Here is a 13,170-nt window from a genome sequence, read left to right as displayed (position 1 = left end):
CCAGAAATGGTGATGCGTACCTAGAGTTCCAGATACTTGAAAAGCTGAGGCAGGAGGATCGCTTATGCCCAGGAGTTCGAGGTTGCAGCGAGCTCTAATAACAACTGCACTCCAGCATGGATGACAGAATGAGAATCTGTCTCAAAAAAAAAACAAGCATCTCACATTAATAGTAAGTGGCCAGAATATAATGCTGACTGCATGTTGTGAGGAAATGTATTAAATGAAACAAATTGAGTTCAAGAAGGTTTTATTGTTTTGTTTTGTTTTTTGTTTGTCTGTTTTAATGTGTGTGTGTTTGTTTTGCAGAAATCAGGTACAGGGGAGAAAAACACCTACTTGGAAAGCACCTACACAACTGAATTGGAAAATGTGGAAAGGGGATTCGGGAAGGGGGACTCTTCCTGAGATCTGGCTCCAGTACTTACAGCAAAGGGAACTTGGGCAAGTTACAGACTGTGCCTTGGTTTCTTCATCAGCAAAACAGAATCATCCCATAAGCTGTAAGGTCCGTGGTATCAGAGTGTCCCCAAACTGACTGCACATCTCAGTCATGTAAACAAACACATTCCAGGCCCCACCTGAGGGCACTGAATCAGAATTCCTGCAAGGAGGACACTGGACTTCTATTTGCACTGACCTTCCAGGCGTTTCTTACTCTGATCAACTTGGGGGTAGGAACCATTGAGCTCCATCGCATCATTCCAAAGCCAAAACACAAAAGCAGAACAAGAATGTTTTTCAATGCAGTCTCTAAAGAGGAGAAAACTGTTGGGGGAACCTGGAAGTGAAGGAGGCATGCCTTGCTGGGCTCCATCTTAACTTTATCCTGAGTATGGCAGAGACACGAGACCTTCGGGACACATGCCTGAGGCAGTGACAGTCCAACTTTGAAACAGTGGAAGCCCTAGTTTCAAATTCAAGCTTCCTTTGGGCAGATGTTACGTTTACATCTCTTTGCATGGCAACAGGGCCAATTTTCTCCAAGCGGCTCAACTTACAAGAAAAGGAATCATATTGCTAAGAATTCAAACTTCAGCAGACTTGGGTAAGTAAGTCTTATAAATCTATTCTAGCCACCTAACAAGAAACCAGAAATTTAGCAAGTTCTTTCACATTCAGGACAATTGTGTTCACTAGATCAGAGACACTGAGGCATGAAGAAAAGACCCCCTAAAAAGGGAAAGCATTCCTTCCTGCCCTAGGACATCACTGCCAACTTCAGGGAGGTGGGAACACAGCTGCCCACTCTACAGTATGGCTTGCTTTTGTGTATGGAAAGTGTCTGATATCCTGAGACATGGACCCATTTCAGAGAGCTTTGAGAAGAGCCCGAATCACTGATGGAATTGGACAGCACATGGAAATGGTTCAGCAGGACGAGGGTAAGTGCAGGACACGGCCTGGTCATACTGAGACAATGAGTGGCGCTGATGGGGACAGACAAAGATTAAAAACAAAGTTTGTGCTTCGACTTCAGAAACTCAAAACAATAACTAATTTGCTCTTATAAGTAATAACGAGTATTTTTCTATTTACATGAGAATTTAACCTCAAAATAGAAATCAGAAAACTATTAAGTCCAGGGCATAAAACCTAAGCCATAGCTTATATTTATTCTATCTAAATAGAGTTAAGAGTAAAATCTTTTCCATAAAAAATATATATCATGGTTACAAAAAGGCAGAAATCTTAATGAGAATCATTGGTATTCTATAGAAGAGTGAATTAAATACAGCCAAGGGAAGACCCAAGTGTCATACTTCTCTTGTATATTAGGAAGTTCCATTGAAATTCCAGGTAATAGAGGTTATTTCCCATACTGTTAAAGCGAGGTTGCAGACACTTCTAAACTTTGACTCCAAATACTCTAGTAAGGCACATCTCTGTTCTGGAAAATGATACAGTAATGAATACTATTCCCTTGACTCAATATAGTCATTCTGCCAGAATCACAGAAACAAAAAAAATGGAAATATGGCCAAATTCATGATTTGCTATCCTCTTCTTCAGGTTTCATACCTGTTTCTTATGGATAATAACATTACCTTAAGGTTTATGATGAAAATACAAAGTCTAAATATGTGCAGTTTTGGGGAAAATGCCTGGTACCAATTAGTCGATTAATATTACTCATAATTATATGAATATTCACTGAATTCTGTGGATTCTATGAATAATCACTGAATAAATATTGTGATTGCTTTTATTGACAGTGCTCAAGACTCATCCCTGTGTGACCTCAAGTAAGCCATATAACTTTCTGGTCTTTCTGATCTGCAGTTTCACCATTTTTAAAATGAAGAAATTTTGCAAATTTTTCTTCCTCCCGTATAATATCAGGTCTCACACACACCAGAAAATAGATTTATTTACAGCTTTTGCTACATCTCAAAGCACTGTCATTACACAGTGTAGTTGGAGGATGGTGCAGGCTGCTGAGAGGCACGCTTTACAATGGGATTGATCCAGTCCTCCTCCCTTCACTTCCACATGAATGCTGAGTAGCCCGTGGTCACACTTATCACACCTCAACTCAGGCAAGTCCAGCAGCCAAACTTAGGAGACCTGGGCTACAGGATAATCTCCCAAGTTCTAGCCTCACAAAATCTGGGTGGGGGTGAAAGCTGAGAAAGTGAGGAGGTGGTTCAGGGGATCACACTCCCCTACTCATCCCTCTCATCTCAAACTCACCTTCTATTGCACAGGAACACTGAGGATCACCAACCACCTCTGACCATGAGCTTGATCTTGCCAGGTTCTGTTACTGGAATGCAACCACACATCAATGGTTTAGAGCAACTCAAAATGTATATATATCCAACAGTGTTCCATAAGAAGTGTTCATGGCCCTGTTCTTTTCAATATATGGGAAAACTAAATGAAAATAGTTACAGGTTTACAAGACTTCCCAAGATATATGGTCACACATGCTTTCAGGGGATATATACAAATGATTTTCATCACTTGACACCTTGAAAAGAAATCTTGTGGGACCAGAATGATCTTTGTAAGTGATAAGTATGAAACGAGTGTTCAGTGACATTAAAAAAGCAAACCAATCCATGCATAGAGGAAGAGCTATGGACGTAGGGATGTGAAACTGGTCTTAAGTGTAGTGAAAAGACAAGATGCTTCCCCAGTAAGAGAAAAGAAACCAACATAACAATGGGATGCAACAAGAATACTGAGAAAGGATAGAAAATTTTTTTTAATGAATTATTCATTCATTTCCAGTAGACACAGAAAAAACTGCAGAAGACCCAAAAGATATCATAGCAGTCTAAAATTTGATATCTTTCACTTGTGGAAAAGCATTGAGATCATTTTACCTTAAAAAGAAGGTGGGGTGACTTTGTGACTACCACTAAGAAAACATAACCTTAGGGGAAACTATCTCCACCTTGATGATTTTATACACACAAGAGATGAGCAACGAGGAACAAGCTTAGATGTATTAGGAAAGAGGTGGGCCTGTAGCATTGTCACAAGGGTGCACTAATACTGAGAGTGACTGCTGAAGAAATGGTCCCCATCAGTGACCCTCAGGTGAGACCAGGGAGCCTAGTGTTTCAGCACACGCTGGGCAATTGGAATACAGGGCTCCTAAGATTCCATGACACCCCCACCTTCTAATTCTGTTATTGCAACTGCAGACCATTACCTGGCACGCTGGCTGCTACCTCCCTCACTCTTGTCAGAGTCGGAGCTTTAGGCAGTGCCTTCAACTCTGAGCTCAGGAATCCTGGACCCTGTTTTTGCGGTTAAGGACTCTAAAGTGTTGTGGGTGTTGATCAAGTTTTTCTCAACCGTAAGTTAACAATTCCAGTTATTGTCATCTCTCAGTCCTGATGAAACCTAACTGATTTCACTAGTTTTTGACCCATCATGTGTTTGGGTTTCTTCTCCCCAGTCCCTGGCTCTACCTCTTCTGCCACAAACGTCAGCATGGTGGTATCTGCCGACCCTTTGTCCGGCGAGAGGGCAGAGATGAACATCCTAGAAATCAACAAGGAATTGCGCTCCCAGCTGGCAGAGAGCAATCAGCAGTTCCGAGACCTCAAAGAGAAATTCCTTATAACTCAAGCTACTGCCTACTCCCTGGCCAACCAGCTGAAGAAATACAGTAAGTTCTATAGATTCACCATCACGAAAGTGATGAATGACCACCTGTCTTCTCTCTGAGAAACTGAACGGTCTCTTCATCAAAATTAATGTCATCCTTCCCATACTTCTAGGACAATAGAAGTGGGTATTTTAACCTCATTTTGTTAAACATGGAAAACAGAGGCACAAAGTAGTTAGCAACTTTTCCACATTTGCAGTCTGGTGTGAGGTGAGAGGAGAGTTAAAATCCAACATGTTGACTGCTGACACAGGCACAGAACCACCTGTTTTCCTGAGTAAGAGGCTAAATCATGTTTATGAGAATTCTCTCTGTACCATACAAGATCCTGCAGACATATAACATCTAGTCTGTTGGTCGAAATATCTGGGACTAATGAACTTCCATTCAGTTCGGGCTTTTTTGAGGCCCAATAGGCAAAGCTCCGTCCTGGGGACTCTTGGGGGAAACGTGGCAACCGTACGCTGTACCCACTCTAAGGACCTCAAAGAAAAGACTGCTCCTAACAGAAACTGTGGTATCTGTGACACCCTTCAAAGCAGGGAGTGTCCCAGTGAGAGGGAAGCCCTGCTTCCTGGGGCACAGGATCTTGTTCCTAAAGAGGAAGAAAGCTGGCACATAAGACATTGTGGAGGTAGCAGTGTAGTGTGCAGAGCAGAGACCCTGGGCCAGTCTCCTGGGCTCCATCCAAGTTGCCTATCTTCTCTGTGCCTCAGTTTCCTCATCTGTTCATTGGGTACTATAATAATACCTACCTCTATAAATTACTGCAATGAATTACATGACCTATTGCTTCTACATTTTCTAGAACAGTTCTTGGAACAGAGAAAACACTCTCTATTAGTTCTTCATTCTACTGTTTCTAACTTAATTCTAACTTTATTAGTATTTGGGAATATTTCTATTGTTGCCCCACGGTCTTATGCCTCATATTTTATGCAATTATATCCAGATATGATTTTTTATATGTTTCATATATTTGCACTTGAAATTCCCGGTACAAGGGAAACCATGAGTCCCATAGTGCTAAGGGTCTTCCCGACTGTGCAGGATATCATTACTTCATGCCCCAGCGCAGTGTTTTACAGAAGAGGCTGCAAGGCTTGGGGAAGTGACCCAAGATTCAGAGTCAGACCTCAGGGGCTGTGAATTCTGACTCTGCCTTGTTCCAGGTGAATCATCTTCTCAAGCTACTTGATGGGCCCTTGAGTTTCTTTCTTCCCATCTCTAAGTTGGGGAGTATCAGATAACAGAAAGTTGGGAGGTTGATAAATAAAGATGTGGAAATGCCTGCCTGGAGCCTGGTACTGGGGCTGCTTTCATCCTTGGGATGGATGCTGCCACCTGCCCTGTAGGCAGTGATCCCAGCAGCATGTCCAGCCTTCCGCTGAGGCAGGCATGTCTGTCTTTTCTCAGAGTGTGAAGAGTACAAAGACATCATAGACTCTGTGCTGAGGGATGAACTGCAGTTCGTGGAGAAGCTGGCAGAGAAGCTCAGGCAAGCTGAGGAGCTCGGGTGAGTAGGCCCCGTTGGGGGCAGGCAGAGGGGCAGTGGTGTGAATCTCCGAAGTGCAGCAACTCAGCTGGGAGAACTAAGAGCTAAGCTGGGCCAGGACAAGGGCAGGCATTTACATGGCAGGAACATATCACACAAACATTTATAAAACAGAGAACAGTCATCTTAGTAAGTTATTGATTGCAGTTGTTTCTTAAGCCTTGTTTTCTCTTCTTGAAGCCACTAATTGTTTAGGTAAAATTTGCATAACACAAAATAAACCAAAAACAAGTGAACCACTCAGAAGCATTTAGGATACTCGAAATGGTGTGCGATCACCACCACCTTTACTCTTAGTCAGAATCACCTCGTGACTGACTGCGGCGTTTCATTCATTCAATCAGTGTTGCCTTCTTGACCCTGTCATTCTTTTCTTCTTTAATCTTTTCAATTCACCCCATCTGCACCCGGCCACATTTCTGTGCATGGCTTGTGTCTAGTCACTGCAAGATGCGCTACGTGAATTTTCACATAGAGATGCCCATGGCCAAAGTGAGGAACTCAAAGGACATTCTTGTGGAACTGATTTAGGAAGACATAGACTTTTGTTTACAGAAGAAAAAGGTGAATGGAACATTATCGAGGATCTTACAGAAGCGCTCTCTGATATATCAGAAGGCTCTGTGTGTGTGTGTGTGTGTGTGTGTGTATATATATGTATATGTATGTGTATATATATGTGTGTGTCTATATGTGTGTGTATGTATATACAAACACATATATTCTTCTTTCTCTTGGCCACAGATATCTCCCCAAACATGTTCTGACTTTCTACTTGGAGGTCTCCTTGGGGATATTCTGAAAGAAACCTCTGTTGCAGTATTAGAACTGATCACTCATCCCTTTCCATTATTAAATGTTCTCTACTATCTCACCTTAGGCAATATAAAGCCCTGGTTCACTCTCAGGCACGAGAGCTGACCCAGTTACGGGAGAAGTTACAGGAAGGGAGAGATGCCTCCCGCTCACTGAATCAGCATTTCAAGGCCCTCCTCGCTCCTGATGACCTTGACAAGTCCCAGGGTCAGGACCTCCGAGAGCAGCTGGCTGAGGGGTGCCGGCTAGCAGAGCACCTTGTTCACAAGCTGAGCCCAGGTAAGCTGGCCATGGGCCCTGATGACACACAGCTCCAGGCTTATGGAAGTCCCCAGACCTCCACACCTCCACAATGACAACTTTATGGGTAGTGTATCTTTCCAGTAAACATTTGTGGCCGTGACATGACCAGGACTTCCTGGGTAGGAATAGAGATGGGAAACCCATGGGGTTGGAGGTCACAGTATTGCAAAGGTCTTCTCCTTTCTTGATGGAGTATGGTCTTTGAAGCAAGAGGCAGCATTTGTCCAGTTTTAAACGACAGGAAGGAGGCTGTGATAGGAGGCAGCTTGTTAGAGTGAAAAGAGACCCAGACTAAGAATGAAGGTTCCCAGGCTCTATCTTCAGCAATGTCTTTAGCAACTGTGGGCAACTGATTAATTTATCCTTCCTGGGTTTCTGTCTCTAAATCTGTAAAGGCAAACAAATTGTCTCTGGCATTCAAATGTAGGAACACTTATGACTATATTTCTCAATGAGATAAAGCCCCTCACTGTGTCGTGTTGGAGAAGTCACTTGCGTGGTGGCATTTGGTGGTAGGAACTGGTTTAGACTGGAGCACTCCCCATGGACAGGTTGTCCCTGGATAACACAATGGAAGCCACTTGGAGGGCCCATGAAGTCCGTAATGTATGGAATATTGTGGGACAAGGTTGTTTGTCCTGTTCTAAAAGAAAGATACAGGTTCTAAATGCGAATTGTGACAGGACCCAGAGTCTGTGCCTAGGAATCAGATCTGTGGCAGGATTGGGGAGACAGCTGCTGAAGTTCAGAGAACCTGGACACGCCTCCAGTGATATGAAGAGCAAAAGGTCTTTTCAATATTTGGCCACATCTTGATGGTGACTCCCAAGATCAGAAACGCATTGCCTCATGGATCAGGAAAACATGCCAGGGCATTTTTTTAGAGATAAAACATGAGAGCTTTCAGTACAGTGTGGACTCACACATAGATCTTCATGTCTCTGTACACATATGGCTCACTGTACTTACGTAGATGAAGTGGGACACATCTGAATGGACACTTCTGTATTTGCAGAAACTGATGAAGATGAGGATGAAGATGAGAAAGATGCAGAGGTTGAGAAAGTACAGGAATCACCTGCCCCCAGGTAACACTGAATAATCAGGAGCGGGTAATGGGTGGTAAAATATGAAAAGGGTCTCAGAAAGAACCCAAGGCGGGTGAAGGTAGTCACAGATTCCAGATGCAGGATAAGAAACCTGCAGAGTCCACTGATTTCATGCACTCACCCAGCAAGGAAATAGCCCTGTTAACATGCTTGTCCATTGTCTTCATGGTACACGTAAGCATGACCCTAGATGAACTCACAGCCCTAGGGACTTCCTGCACACACAGAGGAGAACTTTTCTTCTCTGTAGTGAAAGTCAGGAGGACATGCAAAGCTGCTTTATACACGGTTGTCTTTAGGTTCCTTTTAGTAAAGATAAATAACAGAGAGGCAACAAGCAGAGGAAATAGGAAGCACCTAGCAAAGTTGAACACGAAGAAACGTATTTAGACAAAAAAATTTACATTTCATGTCACAATATTAAAATTAAAAAAGAAATCTAGAAGGCACACCATCTCTAGAGTCCACAATGACTTCAACACCTGTATTCCCGTGGCCACAGTGAACTACAACCCAGCTTAGACACACAGTGTGGCCGCTGTTTTTGGATCTCTGTGTGTGCTGTCAAGACTGTACCATACAGAGACAACTGAGTCTCCATCCTGCTCAGCTCCTATCTACCCAATGCATTGATCACTAGCTGCTCACTTCCTCTCTGGTTCCCATGGCAGCCATGCTCTGTTGCAGACAGAAAAGGATTGCCTGTTCCCTCTTAAAAGGAACCTCTCCTTTGCATTCAGGGACCACTCCCTTAAGCCTCCTTTCAAAACCAGCTAGGACTTCTTGGGCTCCAATCACTTTTGGATTAATCTTTTGTCATCTCTATCCCACTGGGCTCATCAGGGAGGTGCAGAAGGCTGAAGAAAAGGAAGTCCCTCAGAATTCACTGGAGGAATGTGCTGTCACTTGTTCAAATAGTCACAACCCTTCTAACTCCAACCAGCCTCACAGGAGCACCAAAATCACATTTGAGAAAAACAAAGTTGACTCTGCTCTGGTTGTAGAGAGTGAACGCTTTCATGATGAAGAGGAGGAAGCTCTAACCATTCTCCCAGGTAGCCTCTCTATTCTTTGTCCCTCCCACCTCTGTCTAGGTTGAGGAAGATCAATTCTGAGGACAGGCTGTATACATATGTATTGGTTTGAATCACAAACTATAATGGAGCCGGGTGCAGTGGCTCACACCTATAATCCCAGCACTTTGGGAGGCCCAGGTGGGTGGATCACTTGAGTTCAGGAGTTCAAGACCAGCTTGGGAAACATGGTTAAACCCACCTTTACAAAGAATATGAAAAACTAGACAGGTATGGTGGTGCATGCCTGTCATCCCAATTACCCAGGCAACTGAGGGGGGGAGAATCACCTGAGCCCCGGAAGTAGAGGCTGCAGTAAGCCATAATTATACCACTGCACTCCAGCCTGAGTGACAGAGTGAGGCTCTGTCTCAAAAAAAGAAAAAGAAAGAGAGAGAGAGAGAGAGAGAGAGAGAGAAGAGAGAAGAGAGAGAGAGACAGAGAGAGAGAAAGGAAGGGAAGGGAAAAGAAAAGAAAAGAAGAAAGAAGAAAAAGAAAGAAAGACACTATGATGGAATAATATACACAGTTACTTGAGGGTCAGAGAACTTTCCTCGCCTCCTTGGCCCATGGCATGGACTTTGTCTTCCTGGCCCCAATATTAGCATATTGGACCACAGGCAGGTGTGACAAAGTCATAGCCACCTGTATACAGGAGGTAGCTGTCAGGCCTCCTGGCTCGGTTCGTGTGTCTCTTGTCACTTGCAATAATAATGTCCATGGAGTATCTATGCCTGTCACAAGCCGCTGACAGTCTTGCCTATGTATTTGGACATGTTTCTCTGGATTCACTGTTCTCAGCCCCAGCCTTGGTCTCATTTAGGTCAGCTTGTTCCGGCTAAGCAGTCACCTTGAAAGCAGGACATAAACACTTCTACCTTTATCTTGCTTATAAGTTTTCCTAAACAAGGCTGGGCCCTGAGTTCCTCACCCCGTGAGTGGCCAATGTTTCTGTGTAGCACCGCAGATCCTTTTCTATGCAAGGGTTGTTAGAATTTATCCATCAGTTCAGTCTCCTATATAAATTTCTCTAACCATTCATTGACCATGATATATGATGAGATAAATCAGTATTGCAACAACACATCTGGAGAGTAGTTAGGGCAATTTTTGAAGATCTTGTGGAAAAAGTTTTGTTTAATTGTTGACACAGACTTAGGTCCGAGGAGAGGTGATTATGATCTACCAGATGGGAGAGATTTTATCCCATGGATCTGGAAAGAAGGCTCATCTACTTCTGAAAATAAGTCAGAATGGTCCTGTCAAAATGTCACATTCTTACACTGAGGATATTTATGTCTTGTGCCATGACTGGACATTGATTTGGTCTTGTGTGAAGTGTGATTTCCTTACTGTGACCTGCTCTTCTGAATTTGTTTACAGAAAATCAAAATGATCATGAGGAAGAGGAGGGGAAAGCACCAGTGCCCCCCAGGTAACTGTGGATTTGTGGGCTGTTAGTTCAGTAGTGACACCTGGACACCACAGATCCAGGGAAAATACGAAGTGATGAATCAAATTGTCTCATCCATTCATCCAACTGCAAATTACCCCTTTCACAATGTTGTCTTCTTTATTGTGGTACTTGAATAGGTTTCAATTTCTTAATCCCTCTCAAGCATAGGAACTGACAATCAGTTGAGCCAGGTGAACAAACCAAACTCAGGGATTTCCTGATCTGAGCTGTGGTTTCCCATGTGATTAATCCAGAATGAGATACATATATGTTTTCTGTATGTTTTGTGTCAGCATGTTGGCAAGTACTTGAATGCAATTGAGAAAATTAAAAATAAAAATTTCATATGTCAAAATATTGAAAAAAACAGGACTTTAAAAATGCAGGATCTGTGTGTCTGGAATGCCTAAACATATCTGTTCACTTGGATGCTGCATGTAAATGTCAACGCAATTTGTGTGAAGGAAGTGAAGGCCTGTGTTAGATCTCTCTGCTGCAAGTCATGCTGCTAGTTTACAGGGAGAGTCTGGGTCTCCTGCAGCAGCTCGTTTGTGGCAAGTGCACTGAGCATCTGCTGCTTGTGTTTGCTCTGTCTCCAGGGCAGTCACATCCACCCCACATTTAGAAGGATGAGTTTTCTCTCTTGGAGGAGACTCCCCCTTCGCTTTCCGTGACCCCTCCCTTTGTGTCCCATCAAATCACATGACATACTGTGGTGTTGAATCACTCTTGGTCTAATCTTCTGTCAATCCTATCCTACCCGGCTCCTCAGGAAGCTGCAGGATGTTGAAGAGAAGGGAGTCCTGTAGGACTTAACAGGGGAATGTGTTTTGTCTCATTCTAGACAGCATGACATGTCCAACTATTACCTGCATAGTGAAGTCTCTTTCCTGGCACTGAATGAAGAGAAAGTTTGCTCCACTCAGGATGTTGCCAGGGATTACTCCAATTCCAAATGGGATGAGACCTCACTTGGCTTCCTAGGTAGGCTCCCTATTCTTTCCACCACATAATCTGTCCATAATGAGAGATGTCATACCTTCAGGAAGACACTATGCTTATATACCGGTTAGAACCAGGCTTTAGGATTTTGAAGGAAGGCATCCTAGGAGTCAGAGTTGTGCTCCATCCTCCTCCAAAACCACACATTGTCTTTCATCTTTGCCCCATTGTCAAATCACTGTACCCAAGGTTGACCTGACAAATTCATACCCACCTCTGCAGCCTGGGTGCAGGATGTAACCACTAGTCCTCCTGATTTAGATTTCATCTGTCACCTCACATGAAATCTTCTAATTTTCCCTCCCAAACAACCTGAGTTTCTCTGCCTGTCCAAGGCCACTGGCAGCCTTATCTATATCCTTGGAGCTGTCATTACCCTCGTTCACTTCTCTCAGGCTAGACTCCCTCCCCTTTTAGCAGGCTTGTCTTAGCTAAGAGGTCTGTGAGTACCAGAACATGACACCACTATTAGATGTTGTGTGTTTCTGAAAGGAGGCTGGGCCCTGGAACTCCCTGCCACATGAAAGGCCTATGTTTCCATGTAGCATTAGAGATTCATTTGATTTAATCTGTCCCTCTAAATGTACATTCTACAAAAACACCAACAACAGCTTATCAGATGGAAACATACTGAATACTGCAGTAACCTGCTAGGAAGCATTTAAGTAGATCTCCAGGATCTGTTAGTAAATAGGATATGGTTAACATTTTGCTGTGACTCAGGACAGAAGGGACTGTGATGATGACCTGTCATATCAGGGAGATTTGGTCCATGGCTCAGGAAAGCAAACCTAGTGACTTCTCACAAGGCTCACCCTGAGGCCTCCTGGAAAGTTTCTCTCACAGTAGCCTGTTATCACACCGAGTATATTTATGCCCCTAGGTAGGTTTGGACACAAGGTTGTGAATGTATAAATGTGATCAAGTTCATCTGGCTGGTCTTCTCTTAATTTATTTACAGAACAGCGAAATGATCTTAAAGAGGTGAAAGGACAAGAAACAATTCATCCCAGGTAATTGAGAAAAATCAGGGGCTGTCTATTCAGGGGTGATATCTGTGGAACTCATATCCACAGAAAACCAGAAAGTCCTGAATATACCTACTTCATCCCTTCAGCCAACCAGAAATGATCCTTTCTAACCATGTTTTACACTTTTCATTGTGATACTTGTAATGTTTGCCATTTCTTATTAACTTCTCAAGTTCAGTACATAAAACCAATTGACCTTGTGAACAACTAATCACTCACACAGATTTCCTTAAAATAAGTATCTTCTTCTTATGGTGTCCATCAGCCTGAGATGCATATTTGTTTTCTGCTGATTTTGCATTAGCACAGTGGTGAGCATTTCAAGGCAAGGAAATTAGGTAGAAAAAATTATTGTTATACCATGCACAATATTGAGAGAAAGAGGACTTGATGTCTTGCGATTTGGGGGATATTATAATGCCACAAAACCTATGTTTACTTGGCCACTGCACATAAAATTCAATACCATTTAAAAGAAAGGAATGAAGCCACCGTTATGGAACGGGATATTCAGTGAGTCACGATTGTACCATACAGAGAAACTCAGTCTCCTTCCTCAGAAAATCGTGATCTGGGCACTTTGCTGAACTCCTGATGCTTCTCTCTCTCTCATCTCTCTTTCCCTCTGTCTGTACTGCAACCTACCCCATGGTAACCACACTGTGACCCACCACGAAGAGGAGAATATTGAACTCTTTA

General features: G+C 43.2%; 1 protein-coding gene and 1 long non-coding RNA gene across 3 annotated transcripts in view; one reads left to right on the top strand and one right to left on the bottom strand.

Annotated features, from left to right (window-relative positions):
* Positions 1 to 13,170, bottom strand: part of LOC139356209 (uncharacterized) — a 57,663-nt gene that overhangs the window by 26,518 nt on the left and 17,975 nt on the right. Inside the window, exon 2 of the long non-coding RNA XR_011607706.1 lies at positions 2,695 to 2,767. This is a non-coding gene — a long non-coding RNA (uncharacterized lncRNA). The remainder of the gene's footprint in view (positions 1 to 2,694; positions 2,768 to 13,170) is intronic.
* LOC105489214 (NBPF family member NBPF4-like) overlaps positions 3,673 to 13,170 on the top strand; it is a 69,417-nt gene continuing 59,919 nt past the window's right edge. Inside the window, exons 1-8 of one of the 2 annotated variants that reach the window (XM_071068474.1) lie at positions 3,934 to 4,126; positions 5,543 to 5,642; positions 6,562 to 6,776; positions 7,816 to 7,888; positions 8,753 to 8,964; positions 10,366 to 10,417; positions 11,283 to 11,422; positions 12,402 to 12,453. In XM_071068474.1, the coding sequence (XP_070924575.1) occupies positions 3,949 to 4,126; positions 5,543 to 5,642; positions 6,562 to 6,776; positions 7,816 to 7,888; positions 8,753 to 8,964; positions 10,366 to 10,417; positions 11,283 to 11,422; positions 12,402 to 12,453 (1,022 nt within the window). In that variant the 5' untranslated portion in view covers positions 3,934 to 3,948. Of the gene's footprint in view, positions 3,812 to 3,913; positions 4,127 to 5,542; positions 5,643 to 6,561; positions 6,777 to 7,815; positions 7,889 to 8,752; positions 8,965 to 10,365; positions 10,418 to 11,282; positions 11,423 to 12,401; positions 12,454 to 13,170 lie in introns of those variants that run through there. The other variant, XM_071068503.1, reaches the window with a different exon arrangement.

The sequence above is a fragment of the Macaca nemestrina genome, chromosome 1 (assembly GCF_043159975.1).
Source record: "Macaca nemestrina isolate mMacNem1 chromosome 1, mMacNem.hap1, whole genome shotgun sequence".
NCBI classification, from domain to species: domain Eukaryota; kingdom Metazoa; phylum Chordata; class Mammalia; order Primates; family Cercopithecidae; genus Macaca; species Macaca nemestrina.
This window is presented reverse-complemented; position numbering and strand designations above follow the sequence as displayed.